Source organism: Saccopteryx leptura, chromosome X, assembly GCF_036850995.1.
Source record: "Saccopteryx leptura isolate mSacLep1 chromosome X, mSacLep1_pri_phased_curated, whole genome shotgun sequence".
Taxonomy (NCBI): domain Eukaryota; kingdom Metazoa; phylum Chordata; class Mammalia; order Chiroptera; family Emballonuridae; genus Saccopteryx; species Saccopteryx leptura.
In genome coordinates, this window is record NC_089516.1 from 69840696 (window position 1) to 69864140 (window position 23445).

At 34.9% G+C, this 23445-nt stretch overlaps 1 protein-coding gene, 1 non-coding gene and 1 pseudogene across 4 annotated transcripts; all 3 read left to right on the plus strand.

The window, feature by feature from the left end:
* The first annotated feature begins 2226 nt into the window (after positions 1–2226).
* On the plus strand, positions 2227–23065 carry EDA2R (ectodysplasin A2 receptor). 3 transcript variants are annotated; one of them, XM_066357231.1, is made up of 5 exons: positions 2227–2313; positions 7939–8117; positions 8651–8736; positions 19536–19700; positions 22683–23065. In XM_066357231.1, exons 1-5 carry the CDS (start codon positions 2227–2229, stop codon positions 23063–23065), a joined length of 900 nt encoding a protein of 299 aa, XP_066213328.1. The 3 variants fall into 3 exon arrangements, with proteins under 3 accessions (XP_066213328.1, XP_066213329.1, XP_066213330.1); XM_066357232.1 differs by having other exon boundaries at positions 22689–23065; XM_066357233.1 differs by lacking the exon at positions 8651–8736 and having other exon boundaries at positions 2243–2313.
* LOC136386559 (small nucleolar RNA U3) lies at positions 6950–7058 on the plus strand (annotated as a pseudogene).
* Positions 11752–11897, plus strand: LOC136386658 (small Cajal body-specific RNA 1). Its single transcript, XR_010748014.1, has one exon. It is a non-coding gene; the product is annotated as a small Cajal body-specific RNA 1 (non-coding RNA).
* Positions 23066–23445: the final 380 nt, after the last annotated feature.

Below are 23445 nucleotides of genomic sequence, written 5' to 3' on the forward strand. Positions count from 1 at the left end.
TCATGATGTATCTAAAAAACACTGCTTAATCCAATGTCACAAAGATTTACACCTGTATTTTCTAAGAAAAATATATAAAATGTATACTTTTTAAAGAAAACTCATAAGAATTTTATCGTTTCATCTTTTATATTTAGGGCCTTGTTCTTTTTTTAGTTAATTTTGTATATTGTTTGCTTTAGATAAGCAGATGACAAAAAAGAAGGGTAAAAGTGCCCCTTGGTCATGATACAAATGGATATTTAGCAATAGGCCTTCCCTGTCTAGACATAGTCTCAAAGCTAGGGTTAAAGGGAATGTGTTAAGATGCATGCCACATGATATTTATTAGATGAACGGGACTCTGGAAATCAAACAATATAGGGTGTCTCAGACACCCAAAGGCCAGAAGCAGCTGTTATGGAGATTTCAGATGCTTATGTCAAGAGCTTATCTCAAGGGTAGGGTTGTTCTTTGACTTCCATCAATGTTTTTTCTACATAAGAAAAAGTATAGGGGAGTTGTTCAGACCAGTATGTTGGACCTGTATCCATGACACTTAGCTCCCTTGTCATGAGGACTATGAGACTACTGTTGGTTTTGGTCCTTAATGAGAAAGGTGGTTAGGGAGGGGAGCATGACTACTGAGGCTAACACTATAGTCCACTGATCAGAACAATACTTGAGGGAACATCTTCAGCTTGAGTAAAATGGATTATGTATTCCACTTTCTTCTGAATAAAGGAATGGAAAAAATATTGCCCAGTTGATGGTAGGAAAGTGTGCAAGCTTACCAAACAACATTGAGGAGTTTTGAGTGGAGGAGTGATGGTCACTGAAGGTCTACATGCACACTGTCCTCTCTTCTGACTGGAAGTATGTGCTTAAGACTTTTAGTGCTTTGAGAAGCCATGGCAGGTGCACCTTGGTATGAGGTTAAGAAGTGTGTAAAAAGAATCTCACTCCACCTTTCTCTCTGAGCTGTGCACACCCTTTGTATCAATTACTTCAATATCTCTCATTAAAATTCATCTTTGTAGAGAATTATTTCTCTGCGTGCTTAACTCATTCTTACTTTGCATAGATTTCCAAAGTCTTTAGAATGGTTTGTTGGACCTTAGCTCATTTAATTTTCTTAAAAGCTATATAAGTTAGGTGAGAAACATATATCTCCCTTTTTCATATTAATTACCAAAGGCCAGAAAAGGTTAAGTGACCCATCCAAGGTTATAGCTTGAACAAAGAAGAGCCATGTAAGTTGACAAAATATCCCATGTAACCAGATGCTGTCTTAGTTTTAGAAATGGAAGTCTGATGTCCTGGGGAAGCCTTTTACTTTTGAGTAAACCTGGATGATTGGTTACACCTAATACCAGGATTAGAACCCGTGTCTCCCAACTATCAGACCAATGCTAGTGCTACTACTCTATGCCATCTATATTTCAGGAGCTGTTATCTGAGTAGTGCTTCCCCATAACTACATTTTTTTGCATTAAGACATTTTTCATGCTGGGTCATTTTTCCTTTCTACTCTGCCTAAGACAGAAGCAACAGCAGTTAGGTGTCCTCAAAGGTACTTCACATAATTTTGGCAAAAGAAGACTGTGCTTCAGCTTAATCAGCCATGAACAATAGATAATAATCTTTATATCACTTACCTCATATGAATGTTGTATGGAAAATATAATATTGGATGCAAAAATGGTTTTTAAACTGTTAATAACTGGTTATATGTGAGAGATTGTAATTATTCTCTATCCCCCCCAAGTAGAAGCCAGCTTCATATATATATAATTTATATATACACACTTTATATATATAATTTATATATAATTTATAAATATATATATATTTATATAATATATATATATATATATATATATATATATATATATATATATATATAATTTCCAGTTGAGTGATACAGCCACCAACTGTGTGAACTTTGGCCAATTTCTCTGCCTCTATGCCTCAGTTTCTTCATATTCAAATTGGGATTAATAAACATCCCTGCTATGGTTTCTTTTAAGGATTTAATTAATTATTACATGTAAAACCTTTAAAAGAGTTGCTGATACATGGTCAAGACTATATAAGCATTACCTGTTTTAGATTGCCTTCTCCAGAGTGAGAGACAAAATTAAGAGGATGCATAAATCAAGTGACATGGAAGCTACTACTTATCTTGCAACCTTTTTCCATTAGATTCCTAGTTTTTTTGTGTTTTGTACCCATAGCCCTTCCATCATGGATTGCCAAGAAAATGAGTACTGGGACCAATGGGGACAGTGTGTCACTTGTCAACTGTGTGGGCCTGGACAAGAGCTCTCCAAGGTAAGTCCCCATGGTCAGAATATTTCTTCTGTTACATTTTAGAAGCCATTTGACAATTGAGAGAGTCCAAGATTAAGAGAGCTCCTAATACAGTTCAATGGAGAAAATACAGAATTCAAAAATTATGACAATAGCCATCACAGTTCCAACAAGAAGTCAACCTGGCAAGATGGATGTCAGAGGAGGGTTCCATGAGATAATAGGGTATGTCAAGAACAGATTTGGAATGCAGAGGCCTAGGCAGAGGCCTAGGAAGACTGCTTGGCATTGAGAAGATCTGTCAACTATAGCAGGCCCCACACATTTGAGATGCAGAAGCCATATATCATATCTAGGGAATGAGAAAGAGAGAGCTAAGAAGGTTGAGGAAGCTGTTTGAGGAAGGATTAAGGGACAAAGAATTAGGGAGGGTCTATAATATCAGTTGGTAGTAAGGGTTAGAACAAAACAACCAACAATACAGACACTTTTTGCTCTGCCCTAGCATGCAAAGATGGAGCCACTTTATCATCATCATCATCTTCATCATCATCACCGTTATTCCCATCATATTTTCTTTCCTGGGGTTCCTGTTGGTCCCAGAACCTGGCATCTTGTTAAATTTAGGCTGAAATTGGGGCCAAAGTGTCTGGGAGCAAACAGCCAACATGTTTTTTTCACATTCACATCTTTCTAAACATATTTTTATTGAATTTATTGGGGTTACATTGGTTAACAAAATATATAATTTTCAAAAGTACAATTCTACAATACATCATCTTTACAAGATGGGGGGAAAGTAGGTTTACCATTGTTTGTAAAGAAAATAATACAATAATTAATATATAATAAAATAAGAATAAACTCTGGTTTTTGCATACTCACAAATATATGCCTACTTTTTCCCCACCCTATATATTGTATTGTGTGTTTGCCACTCTAAGTTTACTCTCCTATTATCACCCCTTTACCCTATTCTAACTGCCTTTCTTGTAATCACCACACTGATGTCCTTCACACTCACATCTTACTGAACATCTTCAAAGCGGCACACATAGTTATAGGCATAATACATATGGTTAAACAGATTAAAACCTTTATCATTGTGGGTATTAACCCTTAACTGGTGAAGCAAACAATGAGCAAGATAGATAGATGATAGAAAGATAGATGGTAGATAGATAGATGAAGGTTTAGATATAGAAGTATAATGAGAATTAAATTAGGGTGATTTGATACAGATTGGATGGCTACTTTACGTATGATAGTGGAGGAAGGCTTCTCACCCAAAAACTCAATAAAAAATAAAGAATTGGGAAATTTAAAAATGTTTGCACTTAGAAACAATAAATAAATTTAATTGAGATATTTGAGAAGAAAGTATATTCTTATTTTGTTAGTATAGTGTTTTATATATGTCAGTTTGATCTAGTTGTTTTATTTTGTTTTTAAAACCCTCATCATTATTGATCTCCCTAGATATTTAATTCATCACTGAAAGTGGGATATTGAATTTTGCAAGTAGTTTTATAGAATTGATATTGTTAATTTAAAATATGTTAAGGGTTTCTTTATAGATTTAGGGGCTTCGTTATTGGGGTATATGTTTTTATAATTCTTATATTTTTGATGCAATGACCCTTTTTTAATATATAATGTTTTTCCTTGTCTTTTGTAGAAGTTTTTTCTTAAAGTTCATTTTGTGTTACATTGTTATAGACGCCCAAGGTCTCTTTTTGGTACTATTCATACAGAATGTGTTTCACCCCTTTACATTTAACTTATTTGTGGTTTTGGACATAAAGTGAATCTTTTGTAGACAGAATGTAAGTAAATCACGATTTTTAAACTTTAAGTCTGCCAGTTTGCCTTTTGAGGTTTTAGTCTATTGACATTAAGAGTAATAGTATAAGAGAATTTTTCTGACATTTTGTTATTTGTTTTATATATGTCTTATACCATTTTGTATCCTTTTCCCTACATCATTGTTTCTTTTTTTGTGCTAGTTGATTTTTTTTAGTGAAAAGTTTTAATTTTCTTATTATTTCTTTTGTATATATTTTAGATATTTTATTTGTGGTTACATGTGGTTTCCATTTAGCACCCAAAATTTTAATAATGTAATTTGAATTAATACCAACTTTAGTAGCATACAAAAACTCTATCTTATTCAGCTTTGTCTTACCTACTTTTGTGGTATTGTGGTTACTTTTGTTATCTTAATCTTTGTGTTTCCAATAACCAATTTATAATTATATTATTTATTTTTATTTTAAATCATATAGAAAACCAAAGGTGAATTTAAAAATAAAAAAGTCCAATAATGCTAACTCTTATATTTGTCTATGTATTTACCAATACCAGAGATATTTTTTTTTTGTATAGCTTTGAATTATTATCCAATAGCAACCCAAAGAACTACCTTTGTATTGCTTGTAGAACTGTTGTAGTGGTATCAAATTCCCTCAGCTTTCTCAGCTTTGTTTATCTAGGAATGTTTTAATTTCTACCTCATTTTGGAAAGATATTTTTACTAGATATAAATTTCATGATTAATAATTTAAATTTTTTGACACTTAAATATATCATCTTATTGCATTCTTCTTCCACAGTTTCTGAAGAGAAATAGACTTTTAATCTTATTGAGAAATAGACTTGTAATTGACAAGTTGTTTCTTCTTATTGCTTCAAGATATTATACTTGTCTTTAGTTACCTATGTTTTGTTTATAATGTCTCAGTATGGGTCTCTGTTAGTCTTTTCTACTTGAAATTTCTTGATCATTGTGGGTGTGTTTATGTCTTTCATTAAATTTGGGAAATTTTTAGCGTTATTTTTTCAACTATTATTTGTTTTCTTGTATCTCTATTTTTCCTATGGAATTCCTATAATGTGTATATGTTAACCAACCTAACAATTTCTCTTCCAACTTCCTTACTTTGTTCATTTTTAAAAATGTTTGAACCACTTGATCGTTTCAATTGTCCTGTCTCTATTTTTGCTCATTCTTTGTCTGCTTGCTCAGATCTGCTATTGAACAAGTCCAGTGAATTTTTAATTTCAGTTAGCTTACTTTTAAGCTCCCATGTTTCTGTTTCATTTCTTTTTTACTTTTTCTTTATTTATATTCTTATTGTTTTTATACATTTACTTTCTAATTTTTAGGGGGTTATTTTGGCCCACATTTTCCTTTGATCATATTTAAGAGAGTACTTTTAGTCTTTATATAGTAAGTAATTCCACTATCTTGATTTTCCCAAGAACATTTTCTGTTAATTTTGTTTCTTCAAATTGGCCATATATTTTTGCTTTTTTATGCCATGATTTTATTGTTGTTGAAAAATTGTCATTTTTTAATAATATGATAAATCTACAAATCAGATTCTCTCCTTTCCTCACATTTAGCTATTTAACAGAAAACTTTATTTTTTAAGGGCTACAGTAGTCTCTTTGTTGAGGTGTTTGTCCAATTATTTTTGCAAAGACTGCTTTATGTGGTCACTGAAGTCTGTGTTCCATTATATTGTGTTAATATTTAGACATAAATTTTCTTGAGTGTCAAGAGTTAAAAAATCAAACAACATCAAAAATTAAAAAAAGAATACCCACACACTCTCACCCCTCATAGTCTTTCTATATTGGCTCTGTGTTGAAGTGCACCTTCAACACTTAACTTGCATATACACTATGGATCAGCCCAGTTTGCATACTTTGGGTCTTTTCTTTGTCTTGCCCTGAGCATATATGTGACTTTCTAATTTACTTCATATATATAGGCTTCTTAATGTCTCAATTTATTAAAGAATCTCTCCCAGTTGTAGCTTCCAGGATTAGGCTGTCTATTGTGTGTCTTCACCCACTATTTGTTGCCTCAAGCATTTGTGGTTAGTTTCTTCATAACTTTTTTTTCTTTTTCAATAAATGCTCACCCCCTTTTCAATTTGGATTCTGAATTGAGTAAAACAGGTAAGCACTATGTGTCAGTTGTTCAGATAACTTCCAGACAGATTAGAACAGACATACACAATAGTTAGTGAATAAGTTTTGTAGAGCTCCCTTGGAAAGTAGGGATAAGGCTTTCACACTAAGAACATGGGTAGATATTATTTAAAGTCTGCCTCCACTTTAGAAATGGTACTGCTCTGGGGAGAGCGCTGGGTAAGAAAAAGCAAAAATGGCACAGAAATTTTCTATCATTATAAATTGCTTTTTTCTTGATTCATTAATTGCTTCATTGTGTAAACCTCTGACTATTTTCAAGAGTTATGGCAACACTAATTCTGACAGTTTCGGCTTACTTTTTTATGTTTCTATGAGGGAATAAAAGCTTGGAGCTGCTACTTCTTCAATTGTCCTAACATCCTCTGTAATTTTTAATATATCTATTTCAACATCTTCCTTGGTGACTCTATGAACCAGAAAATTGAAGTATAAATAAAATTAGGAATATTTTAAGTAAAAAATAAGTTAAAGCAATAAGAATTTGGGGGGATACGTCTGGAAAAGGCACACATCATTTTAATACATTGGCTAGAAATTGCCTACATGGCCCCATATAAGTTCAGTGAGGTTAAGGAAGGTGGGCTATGATATTCCAGGAGGAAACAACAAGTTTGGTAAACCATCCAGTTTCTGACAGAACTACTAAATAATTCATAAGACTATACTTTCAGGGATCATTCCTATAGTTTGTTACTAAATAATTCATATCCTTTAATAACTAGAGTTGTGCTTTGAGAAAGAGCTACGGCATAACAGGTGGGAGCATTATACTTAGGTTAAAATGTCATAGCTAAGAGAATATTTATGGGCCATCTATTTCAATCTCTTCTGATTCTCTAAAATGGAGAGGGGCTGGCCAGAGTCACACTGAGTCAATACCAGACCTCAGCTAAAATCCAGGTAAATTACTCATCTCTCTCATCCACCATTAGGATGCAAACAGTTTTGACCATTACCAAGAGTAAAAAATATTTTTCTTCATCGCAACCTAACACAGACTTACTTATGTTTTATCTGTAAAATTCCACAAAGCAATACTAAGAGAGATAGTGAATACAGCTATTTGTCAAATCTTTCCAGCTCCTTATTTTCTATAACATTGTAAAATTTTACTTTTTTAATTTTTATAATTACTAATGATCAGGTATATTTGTAGTCAAGGATGTGTAAGCAAAGTAAAATGGGAAGTTCCAGTGCACAGTTCACAATATTCTTTTCCCTAATGCTCTAATTACAACAGCACAAAGATGAAGCCTCTATCAGCTATTTAACAAATGAGGATAATATAAAGCAGAGCTCCCAAGAAACCTCTGGTAGGCAAGTAGTGTGAGTGAGAAATAAACTTTTGTGGTTTTTAAGACACTAAGATTTAAAGTTTGATTTTTGCCGTAGCATAACTTAGCTTATGATGACAAGATAAGTACTTAACTTTGGTATATGCTGTGCACTCTGGTATTTGATATTATTTTATTTTGTCTTATTTAAATTTTCATTGCTTGTTGCAACCTAGTAATTTGATTTCATGATTTAGTAATGTGCTACAGTTTGCAGTTTGTAATTTCTATGCAATGCCCACTTCTCCCATACCTGACCCTCTATCTAAGCTCCTGTACAGCAGTGTCAGTGACTTCCATTTCTCTGCAGGATTGTGGTTATGGAGAGGGTGGAGATGCATACTGCACAGCCTGCCCTCCCCGCAGATACAAAAGCAACTGGGGCCATCATAGATGTCAGATTTGCATTACCTGTGCTGTCATCAATCGTGTCCAGAAGGCCAATTGTACAGCTACCTCCAATGCTGTCTGTGGAGACTGTCTGCCCAGGTGAGCCAATGTATGAAGCCAAGATGTTCTGTGCCTTCTCTAGCCCTTGACAGTCTTTCTTAACATTATCTCTTAAAGTCTAGTTGAAGTATTCTAACTGTCCATATCATAATGAATTTAAGAGCTCCAATTAAAGAGAAACAGTGTCTTTTCATGATCCCCCTATACATGGTCAGGCACAGATGAGTACTTAACAGCTTTATTATTTATTATTAGCCCAGGCCCAAGATTCAAGGTAAATCACACCATAGACATAAAAGAGATAAGAAAGCAGTTGGTGTCAAAGCAGTACTTTCCTCTCTTGTGATTCTAGTTTCCCTTTTGGCTGTAGCTTGTGGTGAATGAAGGAAGAGGTAGAATATCTGGTACTTTGAGTCAAAATCAGAAATAGAGACAGAGAACTCATGAGGGGTGGTGTGTGCGGGCTTTGAGGGCAGAAAGACTCCTAAGAGCAACCTATTGTCTAAGGAAGGACAAATCCAAAAGCATTAATTGTTTAATTACCTTACAATTCCATATTGCTCTAACCCCAGGTTCTACCAAAAGACACGCATTGGAGGCCTACAAGATCAAGAGTGCATCCCATGCACGAAGCAGACTCCCACCTCTGAGCTTCAATGTTCGTATCCAGTTCTCTCCTCTTTTGTCTTTCACAGCCCATGGGATGGCAGTAAGACAGGGAAGTAAAGACTTCTCTTGCTCCCTCATTCTCTTTCGTGTAGGGTAGATTGACAGAGGAATAATCTAGATTTGAATCTGGCTTTACAATGTATGATCTTTGTAACCCTCTGTAAATTATTGAAATTTATTAAGCTTCATTTCCCTCATCTGAAAAAAAATAAAAGTGATAACAAACATTGTTTTTCATTCCTCATGGAATTGCTATCTAGGTCTAAAGAAATAATAGATTCAGAAAGCTGCTTATAAATTAAAACATGTGTATACTTGTGGAAGATAATGATGATAATGATGATATAAAGTTTATAGGAGTCCCTACTGCTTAGGACTGGTAAAGACTGAATGAAGTACTAGTATCTAGTTTATGCCTTTATCACTACCATTTTTATCTGTTTATTATTTTTATCTATCTAACATCTATATATTTACTCATGTATTCTTTTTAAATTATTGATATCTATTTAAATCATAAGGTATTTTAAATATGTAGAAATATATAAATGCAGAAAATAGAGAAATAAAAACACATAGTAATACAATATACATAATTAATAAATCATAACATTTTGCCTATTTGCTTCAGTTTTCTCAAAGAATGAAAACTCCGTACATTCTTGGAATTACCATCCAAGAATATTATATCCATCAAACTTATCCTTCAAATATGAAGGAGAAATAAAAACTGTGTGTGTGTGTGTGTGTGTGTGTGTGTGTGTGTGTGTGTGACAGAGATAGAGAGAAAGACAGAGAGAGGGACAGATAGAGACAGACAGACAGGAAGGAAGAGAGATAAGAAGTGGAATTTCCTTTTTCATCCTCTCTGAATTCAATTCTCTTCTTACCTCTCCCAAGGCAAACACTATGATATTGTATGTATCTTGCTCATAGGTTTTGCTACAGAAATGACCCCCAAAATTTCAGTTACCTAATATAATGTAAGTTTGTTTTTCACTATGCAAAGGTCTTACTCCAAATTGTGACTTTACCATCTAGATCATGTAACTTCCAGGATAATGGGACATGGAAAGAGATGGAGAAGGCATGCTGGCTTTTAACTACTTTGGTCTACAAGTGATACACATTAGTTCTACTTACAGTCCATTGGCCAGAAGTACTCTGATGGCCTTACTACAGGAATGTAGGGAGAGCCTCAAATCCAAGAAACAAAGAGAACACTTAGTTACCACAACCTAAACAGACCTACTCCAAGACATATCGTAATAAAATTGTCAAAAATCAATGACAAAACGAGAATTCTCAATGCAGCAAGGGAAAAGGAAAACATTACATATAAAGGAAAGCCCATTAGGTTATCATCAGACATCTCAGCAGAAACTCTACAAGCCAGAAGAGAGTGGACCCAAACATTCAAAGTACTGAAAGAGAGGAATTACCATCCAAGAATATTATATCCATGAAACTTATCCTTCAAATATGAAGGAGAAATAAAATCTTGTGTGTGTGTGTGTGTGTATGTGTGTGTGACAGAGATAGAGAGAAAGACAGAGATAGGGACAGGTAGAGACAGACAGATAGGAAGGAAGAGAGACAAGAAGCATCAATTCTTCATTGCAGTTCCTTAGTTGTTCATTAATTGTTTTCTCGTATGTGCCTTGACTGGGAGACTAAAGCAGAACAAGTGACCCCCTACTCAAGACAGCAACCTTGAGCTTCAAGCCAGCAACCTTTAGGCTCAAGCCAGCAACCATGGGGTCATGTCTATGATTCCAAGCTTAAGCCAACAACCCCATGCTCAAGCTAGTGAGCCCATGCTGAAGCATGCAGAAAATACTCAAGGGGGTTATTCCACAGGAAACAAAGAACAAAACAAATCAAAACTACAAGTGAAAGCTCCAACAAGGTCACAATACAAACAAGGATAACCTGTGACAACAAAAACATAAAAGAGGAGTGGATAAATATCTGCAGTAGCGAAGGAGAATGGAATACAGAAGCATTCATAAGACAAATAACTCTTGTACATATGAACACTCTTTTTCTTTAACTAATGGTAACCACCCTAGAAAAAGCCACTACTGAAAAACACAGCTAAAAAAAAAAAAAAAGAAGAAGAAGAAACAGGGGAAAGAAGTACGGAATACACCAAAACAAAAATAGCTGACTGAAACAAAAAAAGAATAAAACCAAACAAGACACAGAACTGCCAGAAAACAAGACATAAAATGGTTATAGGGAATTCTCAAGTGTGAATAATTACCCTAAATTTAAATGGGTAGAACTCACCAGTAAAGAAGCACAGAGTAGCAGATCATAAAGTAAAACACAACCATATGCTGCCTTCAAGAAACACATCTAAGCTGCAAGGGCAAAAGTAGACTCAAAGTGAAAGGTTGGAATACGATTCTCCAACCAAATAACATACAAAGAAAAGCCATACTCATATTAGGAAAAGCTGACTTAAAAACAACAAAGGTAATCAGAGATAAAGATGGACATTTCATACATTTCATAATAATAAAGAGGACATGGTATCAAGAAGACATAACATAACACGTCTTAAATGTCAAAATAACGTAGAGATGTTTCTTCTGAACATATGTACACTGATTTATCAATGTCATGCCATTAAAATTAATAAAAAATAAAATAAAATAAATTAAAAAATCTTTTGGGGCAAAAGCCCTCCCCCAACACATATTAACATAATCACGCTCATCCCAAGCAATCACCTGGGCAACAGGCTTCCATGTGGGCAGCACCATCTTTAACAAAGTGAGCGTAATACATTTTATCTTCCTAACAAGCCCCAAGGGTCACTGGCTTGGACCCAGGGCACTGGCTTGAGCAAGGAGTCACTGGCTCTGCTGGAGCCCCCTGGTCAAGGCACATATGAGAAGCAATCAATGAACAACTAAAGTGCCACAACTACAAGTTGGTGCTTCTCATTTCTCTCCCTTCCTGTCTTTTTCTCTTTCACTAAAAGAAGAAGAAAAGGAAGAAGAAGAAAATAATAGACATGTCAAAGGCTTGTAATATGTTGTGATAACTGGGTTTAATAAGTACAATATTAAAACAAAAGCTATGAGTCTTTAAGCCCAATGTATAAAGACATACTCTGAATTATAACTCAGTGGCACAACTGGGGGAAAAATAATGAGGGAGAGGAGCACAGAAATAAAATTCCTGATGCCCAGTGACCATCAGTTTTCTTTCTCTTTCCTAAAGGAAAAACCAAGATAGTTCCTGTTGGTCAAATAAATTTGTAAATGTGACATATATGTTTACTTGCATATAGTTTGCATTGGGTGTGGGAGACAGGCTGTAAGCCGACAAAGTCATTATAGCCTAAGGCTTAGTTTTAAGACTAAACCTTTCCCACCCTTTTAATACTAAGATCGTCTCAACACTAAGCTTTTCCCCACACCCTTAACTGTTGCATGACATGGGGTGGTGCACTTTTATGAGGAATCCCATTTATGCCTCAGATAAGTGGCTTTGTATCAGAGACTTCCTTATTTGTATACTGGCTTAAAGGCTTTAATTTCTACACTATAAAATAAGGTGAGACCAGGGGCTCTCGCTCACTGGGATCCTGAAATTAGCATTGCAGAGGAGAAGCAGCCAAGATGGTGGAGTGCTAAAGGAGAAGCCATTTTGTGCAGAGTTTGTGCAAAGAGAAGGAGATGGGGAACAGAGTTGAATATAGCTGGTGAGGTACAAACTTTTGATCCAGGGAAAACTTGGATAAGTCAGTGGCTTTGGGAGCCCTGAATGGAAAGGGAAATGTTTTCCCACTGTGTGTATTTCTTGCCCGCCAGGTGTGAGCTAGGATTAAAAGTAATGACCCACCCAAAAATAAATAAATAAATAAATAAATAAATAAATAAATAAATAACACTTCTTAATATATATGCACCGAACCAGGAAGCACTAAAATATATAAGACATCTACTAACTGATCTAAAAATGGAAGCAGAAAAAAATAACCAATCATTCTTGGAGATTTAAACACACTATTGATGGCTTCAGATAGATCATTCAAACAAAAAATCAATAAAAAGCATTGGTCTTAAATGACAATCTGGACCAAATGGACATAATAGTCATTTATAGAAAATTTTATCCCAAAATGTCCACTGGGGAACAATTTTTTTTCATTTTCTGTTGCATGAGGTTTTACAACTGTTTCTATATATATCTTCATCACTGATTCCAAATCTGAAATCTATTTTTTTGGTTCATGCTCTAGTTTTTATACAATTTTAATTTCTTTTTGTTACAGGTAATGGCACGCATTGGTTTTTAAATTGGAGTTAAAAGGCAATGACTCTTAGATTGAACATAAACACAAGGCAATTAATGTTTTACAAACACTTTTACATAATTGTAGTTGTTTTTAAATGTAAAAAATTATTATCTGATAAAAACACCCCATTATTTTGTTTTAAGATTGAATCATGGCTTCTTCGAGTAGGCATAAATGTAAGAATAGTCCTGACTCCTTCTGTTATATATGTGGCTGTTACACACTTCAATGTCAAAGGTAAAATATTTCATCATTTGTGACACGTGCATATATAGCCTATTTTCAAGTTTCCCTTGGTGATCAAGACAAGAATTGGGCTCTTCATATTGTGTGTCATAATTGTGAGGAAATGCTTCATGACTGGACAAAAAGAAAACACAAAGAAATGCCTTTTGATATTCCCATGGTTTGGCATGAACCTAAGGACCACAGCAGTGACTGTTATTTCTGTCTGATCCATACAAAGGGCATTGGCAAGAAAAAATGGCATATGATCGCATATCCTAATATCCCTTCCGTAATACGACCTACCCACACTCTGAGACACTCCCGGTTCCAGTTTTCAATGGTTCTATTTCTCCTAGGGATGAAGAAAATTAACATGGTGATCAAGTGTATTTTGATAAGATGCATGAGGAAATGGTTGTAGAATCTGAAGGGTCTTCTTCTGCCAAGCAGTCATTAACCCCTCAGCAGTTTAGCCAACCTGAATTAAATGACTTAGTAAGAGATTTGGGCCTATCAAAGAAAGCAGCTGAGTTATTAGCCTCCAAGATTCAAGAAAATAATTTACTTCACCAGTCAACTAAAGTATCCCATTTCAGGAAGCGTGAACAAATTTTTGTGGACTTTTTTTTCCAAAGACAAACACTTTGTTTACTGTCATGATATCAGTCGTCTTCTCAGCCAGCTAGGTGTTACCACTTACAGTTCAATAGAATGGTGGCTATTTCTTGACGGCTCTAAACGGAGTCTGAAATGTGTTTTCCTACACAACGGTAATATTTATGCAACAGTTCTAATTGGTTATTCAACTCATCTGCGACAAGATTATAATGACATAAAAATTGTCCTTGACTTTCTGAAGTTTGTGGAGCATAACTGGATCATTTGTGTGGATCTTAAAATGGTAAATTTTCTGCTAGGACAACAGAGAGGTTTCATGAAGTATCCTTGCTTTCTGTGTTTGTGGGACAGCTGAGCTCAGGAGAAACACTGGACACAGAAGGAGTGGCCGAAACGTGAAGCTCTGGAAGTAGGGATGCAAAATATTGTGAATGAACCTATAGTTATTCAAGACAGGATCATTTTTTCCCCACCTCATATCAAAATGGGCTTAATGAAGCAGTTTGTTCAGGCTTTGAATAATGAATGGTTTCAACATATTATTTTTGCTTTTCCTGCCTTGTCTTTCGAGAAGATAAAAGCACGAGTATTTGATGGACCTCCAATTCGAACCCTCATACATGATGAAAAATTTTCCAGGAAGATGAATAAGAAGGAGAAAGCAGTATGGCAGTCTTTTGTGGCAGTTACAAAGAACTCCCTTGGCAACAAAAAAGCAGAAAACTATGAACTTCTGGTTCAAAAGATACTGTTGGCTTTCTGCGACATTGGGTGTAATATGAGGGTTAAGATTCATTTCCTGAACAGTCACCTTGATAAGTTTCCCAAAAATCTTGTAGCTGTTAGTGATGAGCAGATTACTGCTGGAGCATCAAATGAGATTGTCCTCAACAAGTATAGAAATGCAAGACCTACAAATGCAAATTTTTGCCTGAATAGAATTTAAATAAGTTTTGCACAAATTTTATGATTAAAATAAGTGTTTTAATATGTTCTATTTCAAAATTGTAGACAAATTCTGATGCAATCTTATCTTTTAGTATATTAGTGTACTTATTGCATTATATAAATTATTATATTTTCACAAAGATGATACCCAAGAAGACATTCTACTTCATTATGTTAAAGTAAATGTTGAAAATTTTACAAGATTAAAACCTAAAATTTTGAATTGCAAAAAAACTGTAGCTTACAGAGAAAAACTAATGTCAGATTTGAGATCAGCACACTCGAGTTAGGTAAGAACAAGTGTTTTTGTGGATGCAACAAAAATTTTGTTCCCCAATGTTATACATTCTTCTTCAGTGTGCATGGAACATTCTCAAGGTTAGACCATATGTTTGGCCACAAAACAAACATCAACAAATTCAGAAAGATTGAAATTATACAAAGCACATTATCTGATCATATGGCTTTAAAATTACAATTCAACTGCAAAGATGAAGTAAAGAAACCAATTAAAATATGGAAATTAAACAACATACTTCTAAAAACTGACTAGGTCAAAGAAGAAAAAAAAGCAGAGATCGTAAGATATATACAGACAAATGAAAATGACAATAAGATATATAAAAATTTCTAGAATGCAGTGAAAGCAGTAATAAGAGGGAAATTTATATCATTACAGGCTTATATCAAGAAACAAGAGAGACCTCAAGTAAACAATCTAATATCACTCCTTAAGGAACTAAGGAAAGAACAACAAAGGCAACTCAAAGTCAGCAGAAGAAAAGAAATAGTAAAAATTAGAAGATAAATAAATGAAATAAGGAGTAAAAAACTATAGAAAAAATTAATACAACAAAGAGCTGGTTCTTTGAAAAGAACAAAGAAATCACCAAACCACTGGCTAGACTCACTAAGGAAAAAAGAAGAAAAACTCATATGAACAAAATCTGAAATGAAAGACAAGAAATTACCACACACATCATAGATATACAAAGGATCATAGTACAATATTATGAAAGATTATATGCCACCAAATTCAAGAACCTAGAGGAAATGGATAAATTCCTAGACTTATACAATAGTCTTTGACTGAGTCATGAAGAAATGGAAAATCTAAATAGACCTATAATCAGGGAGGAGGTTGAAACAACTATCAAAAACAAAAGTCCAGGTCCTCATTGCTACACTAGTGAATTCTACCAAACATTCAAAGAAGATTTGATACCTATCCTTCTCAAAGTCTTCTGAAATTAGAAGAGGAAGCAATGCTCTCCAATACATTTTATGAGGCCAACATAACACTCATACCAAAACCTGGCAAGAACAACACAAATAAAAAAAATCTATATACTGCCTGACCTGTGGTGGCACAGTGGATAAAGTGTTGACCTGGGAATGCTGAGGTCGCCAGTTCAAAACCCTGGGCTTGCCTGGCCAAGGCACATATGAGACTTGATGCTTTCTGCTCCTCTCCCTTCTCTCTCTCTCTCTGTCTCTCTAAAAAAAAAAAAAAAAAAACAAACAAAAACTGAATAAAGTTAAAAATAAAATATATTAAAAAAAAAGAATGGATGACTAAGGTTTTAAAAAAAAATCTATATACTAATATCTTTAATGAATACAGATGTAAAAATTCTAAAGAAAATAATAGCAAATCAAATACAACAATCCATGAAAAAAAATAATACAACATGATCAAGTGGGATTCATTGCAGGAGGACAAGGATGATTCAACATAAGGAAACTGATCAAAGTCATATACCACATCAACAAAACAAAGAACAAAAAATTATATGATCTTATCAACAGAAGCAGAAAAAGCACTTGATAAGATACAACATCCCTTTATGTTTAAAACACTCAATAAAATAGGAATAGAAGGAAAGTACCTCAACATAATAAAGGCCATATATGACAAATCATCAGCTAAATTCATACTAAGTGATGAAAAACCGAAAGCTTTTCTTTTAAAATCAGGAACAAGACAAGGCTGCACACTCTCTCCACTCTTATTCAACACAGTTCTGGAAGTTTTAACCAGAGCAATCAGGCAAGAGAAAGAAATAAAAGGCATCCATATTTGGAAAGAAGAAGTAAAGGTATCACTTTTTTATATGACATAATCCTGTATATAGAAAACCCCCAAAACTCCACCAAATAAATATTAGAAACAATAAACTAATGTATTATAGTAAAGTCATAGAATACAAAATCAATATACAAAAGTCCACTGCTTTCCTGTATGCCAACAATGAAATATTTGAAAATAAACTCAAAAAACAATTCATTTTATAATTGCAACCAAAAAAAAAATAATATACTTAAGAATAATCTTAACAAAGGATGTTAGGAGCATATATACTGAAAACTACAAAACATTACTGAAAGAAATTTAAAAAGACAGAATGAAATGGAAAAATATTCCATTTCATGGATTAGAAGATTCAACATAGTTAAAATGGCCATATTACCCAAAGTAATATAGAAATTTAATGAAATCACCATCAAAATCTCAATGTCATTTTTTAAAGAAATAGAAAAAATATATTACCAGGTTTGTATGGAACCATAAAAAAAAAACCCAAATAACCAAATCAGTCTTGAGGAAAAAGAATGAAGCCAGAAGTATGACACTACCTGACTTCAAATTATACTATTGAGCCACAATAATCAAAACCACATGGTATTGGCAATAAAACAGAGATACAGACCAATGGAACAGAATTGAGAGCCCAGAAGTAAAACCACATATATATGATCAAATCATCTTAGACAAAAGAACCAAAAACACACAATGTGGAAAAGAAAATCTTTTCAGTAAATGTTGCTGGGAAAATTGGAAAGCCACATGCAAAAGACTGGAATTTGACTACAATTTTTTTCCCGTGCACAAAAATTAATTCAAAATGGATCAAAGAACTAAATACAAGATCTGAAACAATAAATTACATAGAAGAAAACATAGCTAATAAGCTAATGGACCTTGTCTGTAGAGAACAATTGATGAATTTGACCCCAAAGGCAAAGGAAGTAAAAGCAAAAATAAATGAATGGGACTATATCAAACTAAAATGCTTCTGTATAGCAAAAGAAACTGACATCAAAACAAATAGGGAGCCAGCTAAATGAGGGATGATATTTGCAAACAACAGCTCCAATAAGGAGTTAATATCCAAAATATATAAAGAACTCACAAAGCTCAGCAAACCATCCAATTAAAAAATGGGGAGAAGGCCTGAACAGACACTTCTCTCAAGAGGACATACAAATGGCTAACAGATATATGAAAAGATGTTCATCTTTATTAGCTATTTGAGAAATGCAAATCAAAACTACAATGAGATACCACCTCACACCTGTTAGACTGGCTATTATCAACAAGATAGATAATAACGAGTGTTGGAGAGGCTGTGGTGAAAAAGGAACCCTCATTTGCTGCTGGTGGGAATGCAAATTAGTACAAACATTATGGAACAAAGTATGGTGGTTCCTTAAATAAAATTAAGAATAGAATTATCATATGACCCAGCAATACTCCTACTGGGTATCTACCCTCAAAACACAAAAATTTGGGTACATAAAGACACATGCAGCCCTATGTTCATTACAGCATTTTTCACAGTGGCCAAGACATGGAAACAACCAAAAAGCCCTTCAATAGATTATTGGATAAAGAAAATGCGGTACATATATACTATGGAATACTACCCAGCCATAAGTAATGATGACATCGGATCATTTACAAAAACATGGATGGATCTTGAGAACATTATACTGAGTAAAATAAGTAAATCAGAAGAAGCTAAGAACTGTATGATTTCACACGTAGGTGGGATATAGAACTGTGACTCCTCCATGTAGATCAAATGAAGTGTTTACCAGGGGCAAAGGGAGGTGGAAGAGGAGGAGGGAGTGGGGAGAAGAATGTAAAGAGGGACAAATATAAGGTGATGGAAAATTATTTGACTTTGAGTGATGGGTATACAACATAATCAACAGTTTAAATGCTATAAAAATGTTTACCTGAAACCTGTGTACTCTTACTGATCAATGTCATCATGTTAAAATTAATTTTCTAAATAAAATTTAAAAATTAAAGCAACAAACAAAAGAATGTACGGACAATGCATGGAAGCATGTGAAAATTGTTGAGCACTATGACCTTCCCATCTATACCCATGTTTTAATACTTATATTCTCTTGTGATATATGTAAATATATATGCTGTTATTTATATTTTATTATGATTCATTTAAATGACATTAAGCTACATACTCCTTCTGATTTGTTTTCTTCTCTGGATTATTTATATTAATGCATAGAATTATTTTATATTAAGTGTTATATAATAACATTACATTATAAGATTACATCATGATTTATTTATCCTGTGCCCCGTGGATGAACAATTTGGTTTGTTTCCATTTTTCTAGCTTATATAACTCAATTTGTCATGGAAAGATCATGGGATATGTACATCTTCAAGTAATTGTACTGACTTAATCAGTTTGTGTTTTTCTTTATACATTTGCCTGCTATACAAAGTAAAATCACTGTAGCAGCTCTAATTGTGAAAGGCCCTAGGGAGAGAGTGATGGCCTGAGGAAGTCCAGGCCTAGTGTCAGGGTAATTGTTGACTGCCAACACTGGCTGACCTCTCCCAATTTCTTGTCTCACAGGTGCCTTCCAGTTAAGCTTAGTGAAGGCAGATGTACCCACAGTGCCCCCTCAGGAGGCCACACTCGTTGTACTGGTGAGCAGTCTGTTCATGGTGTTTATCCTGACCTTCCTGCGACTCTTCTTCCTCTACTGCAAACAGTTCTTCAACAGACATTGCCAGCCTGGTATGTATAGACATTACACATATAACATGAATCAAGAACAAAGCTATTATTAGCAGAAAATAGAAATTTCCTGGGACTAAGAGCTGATAAGCCTTCCATACAGTGCTGGAAAACCCCAGGTGTGAATTATCTGGGAGTGGCAATAAAAAGCACAGGACCACAGATATGACTGCCCATTTATAAGACTTGCTTCATTAAGATACATGGGGTTCATAAAAGAGCACAACATCATGGGAAAACACTTGGAAATAAAATTTGCAAACCTAGGCTCTAAAGCTACTTTTAAATCACTGTAAGTTTAAACAAGTCATCTAATTTCTTTGGGCCCTTTTCTCCCTAATTTTTAAAACTACAGGTGGAATTAGATTAGTTAGTTTTTAAGTTTTTTTATAATTTTTTTCATTTTTACTAATAGGTACAGATTTGAGAACATGTCAGAAATGAAGGAAAGCTGACTGGATTTGAGATATGATTGTAATAAAAGTGGGTGAACTCTTGGGTAACTGTTATTGGTGTAGTAATAACCCAAATATAGATAACTGAAAATTCTGTCCAGAGGAGTTAACAAACATGGACTTTTTTTTCCCTAGACAATAATGCTATCCTAAATAACTGGCATCCCATAGGACATAGCCATGTGAAATTCCAGATAGAAGGTCATATTTAAATAAGGAGTAAGTGTGATCTGTTTTCAGCACAACTCCAGACATCAGTGAAGAATGGGGAATGGAATAACCAGGTCACTGAAGACAAAGATAGGGGAGGTGGAATAGACTGGACAGGACCAGGAAGGATATAAAAACTCCAGCCAAGTGTACTGAGACTCAGCACAGCTTCAGTGTCATCAAGGAACTGAAAGATAGGCAGAGAAACCAAAACAGGATCAAATGCTTTTGAATAGTGTTTATTTAGTAGGGAAAGGGGAGAATAAAATTTACAGTATACTGGAGTGCTTAAGACTCCTCCTTATCCAACTGTCTACAGGGCCCAAAACAATACAACTTTTACCTTCCTGTATTTGTATGAGAAAATACCTTTTATATATCCCTACCTCAGCTACTTTGGCTCTTGGGCCGGCCATATCAGCTTCAAAAAACCCAACAGACATGTTTTGCTGTACCCCTGGCTTAACTGGAGATTAATCTAGCATTTCATGGGATCAGAGACACATGGGGAACATTGTTGTCCCTTTATGACCTTTATCAAAATCTATTTCTCTCTCCTCTACTCTTTGGAAATTGTGGTTCATGGTAAGACATCTTGTATTTGACTTTGGAGCTTAGTTTCTCAAATAGTAGCTGCTGCCCAGTCATTGGGCATGGGCATGAAACATGGGCAATGAAACATTTGGGCCACAGGGCCCAGAAATATAAAACACCATCTGAGAACAGCCTATCTCCCTTTTTTGACTCAGAGAGAAGAAACTGGTAAGCTTTCTATATTTTTTCTATGTCCTCAACATAATAATGTAGTTTCCTTCTGTGGGGATATAAGATCATGAGGCAGCTCCCTCATGGTCTTCATAGGGGAAAAACGGTTAATGGTGTTTATCAGGAATCACTAATTTACATGCATACATTGATTGTATAGGTGAGATAGTGTGTGAATTGGATGCAATATAAGATGCATTAGAGAAAAGTAGGGACTATGACAAACTGATGAATTAATTTCTGTTTAAAGGGGAATTTATACTCAGCTTTAATTATTTGTTACTACTTGGGAATATTTAATGTTTCAAGGTCTCCTGGATTTTCAAGAGAAGCCAAAAAAAAAAAAAAAACAAACAAAAAACAAAACAAAAAAACTCTATTTTTGCATAAAGTTGTTTTAAGCTCTGACAATGAGTTCTAATAAATAATAAAACCATAATCACAATGTTAAGGTCAAGAAGACATAGAAAGACTCTCAGTAACATGATGTTGAATTAGACCTAGGTGTAAAGGATGTATTACTTTTCTAGCACTGACATAACAAATTACCACAGATCCAATGGCCTAAAATGACACCTATTTAATATGTCACTATTTCTATAAAATCAGAAGTTATGTAGGCTCAGCTGAATCTCTGCTTAGAGTTTTTTTTATTTATTCATTTTAGAAAGGAGAGAGAGAGAAAGGAGACAGAGAGAGAAGGGGGCAGGAAGCATCAACTCCATATATGCCTTGACCAGGCAAGCCCAGGGTTTCGAACCGGCGACCTCAGCATTTCCAGGTCGATGCTTTATCCACTGCGCTACCACAGGTCAGGCATGCTTAGAGTTTTATAAGGCTGAAATCAAGGTGTTGGAAAGGTTGTGTTACTTTTTGGAAGCTCCAGAGGAGAATCCATTTCCTTGATCATTCAAGAATATGAAAGAATTCAGTTCCTTTCATTTATAGAGCTGAAGTTCTATTTATTTGTTGACTGTCAGCTGAGGGCCATTTTCAGTTTCTAGAAGCCACCTATACTCTGACTTATGACCCCATTCCATTTTCAAAATTAACAATACTGAGTTGAGTCCTTTGGATGACTCATTTTTCTTATACTCTCTGGTTTTTGCCCCCCCTTCTACTTTTAAGGACACATGTGATTGCATTGGGCTCATTTAAGTAATCCAAGGTAATTTCCCTATTTTAAATCTTATGATCTTAATACAATCTGAAAACTGCTTTTGCCATATAACAATCTCACAGGCATAACACAAGAGGATGAAGATCATGGATTTGGATGTCAAAAATCCTGCTTCCCACAAAGAATTACTCTTTCTTTGGAGAAATAGACTCCTTTCCCTGTTTTACTACCAAGTAGCCTCAATATGTTGATACCCCAAATTAAGTGTGTTTCTTAACAGTGTCACCTCTTCTAGGTGTTAGGTGTTCTAAACCCTAGGAAGAGGAATGGGAGTACCAGCTCCCAGATACTTTCTTATACTGTACTCAGAACCAGGTGCCCAGCTGAAAGGAACCCCTGCCTTTGGGTGACCCAGTGGCTTTCTGCTTCCAGTTGCAGGAGGTTTGCTGCAGTTTAAGGCTGACGAAGCAGTAGAAGAAGAAGCTCTCTTCCCTACTCCAACCGACCAGGATACCAGTCCTGAGACCCCACTGAGTGAAAGCATCTATAAAAGCCAACAACCTAAATCCAACCTGGATGATGACCACAGCTCGACTCATGGCTTTCCCACCCAGGAATCTTTTACCATGGCCTCCTGTGCCTCAGAGAGCCACTCCTACTGGATCCACACCCCCATCGAATGCACAGAGCTGGACCTGAATAAGTTTTCCAGCTCTGCCTCATATTCTGTGGCTGAGAACTTGCGGAGGAGCACAGCTGAAAGCTCTGGAGAAAGGCTGGAACTCACTGTGCCCTTTGAAGTTCCAAGCCCTTAACTACTGAGGTGAGCTGGAAAGATGGGTAAGAAAGATCAGAAATTGAGGATCACCCCTAAGGAATTCTCCTCTTGAGTACGGTTGTTCAGTAGGGCTAGCAGTAGAGGAACAGCAAGCTAATATCACTGTTGGATGTTAGAACAGTGGTGATGCAAAACTTTTGATCCAGTCAGATATCACACTTCTGGGTCTCCAAGAAACTGCCTTGGTTGATGTAATACCAGTTTATCATATTCTTTTTCAAGACTCTCATAATTTCATTATCTAATAGTTATTCAGTGATCTCATTTCATTTATACAATCACCATGACATAATAGAAGAATATATAGGCCTTGATATCTAAGCCTTATATTTAAATCTGTCTTCATTCACTAATAGG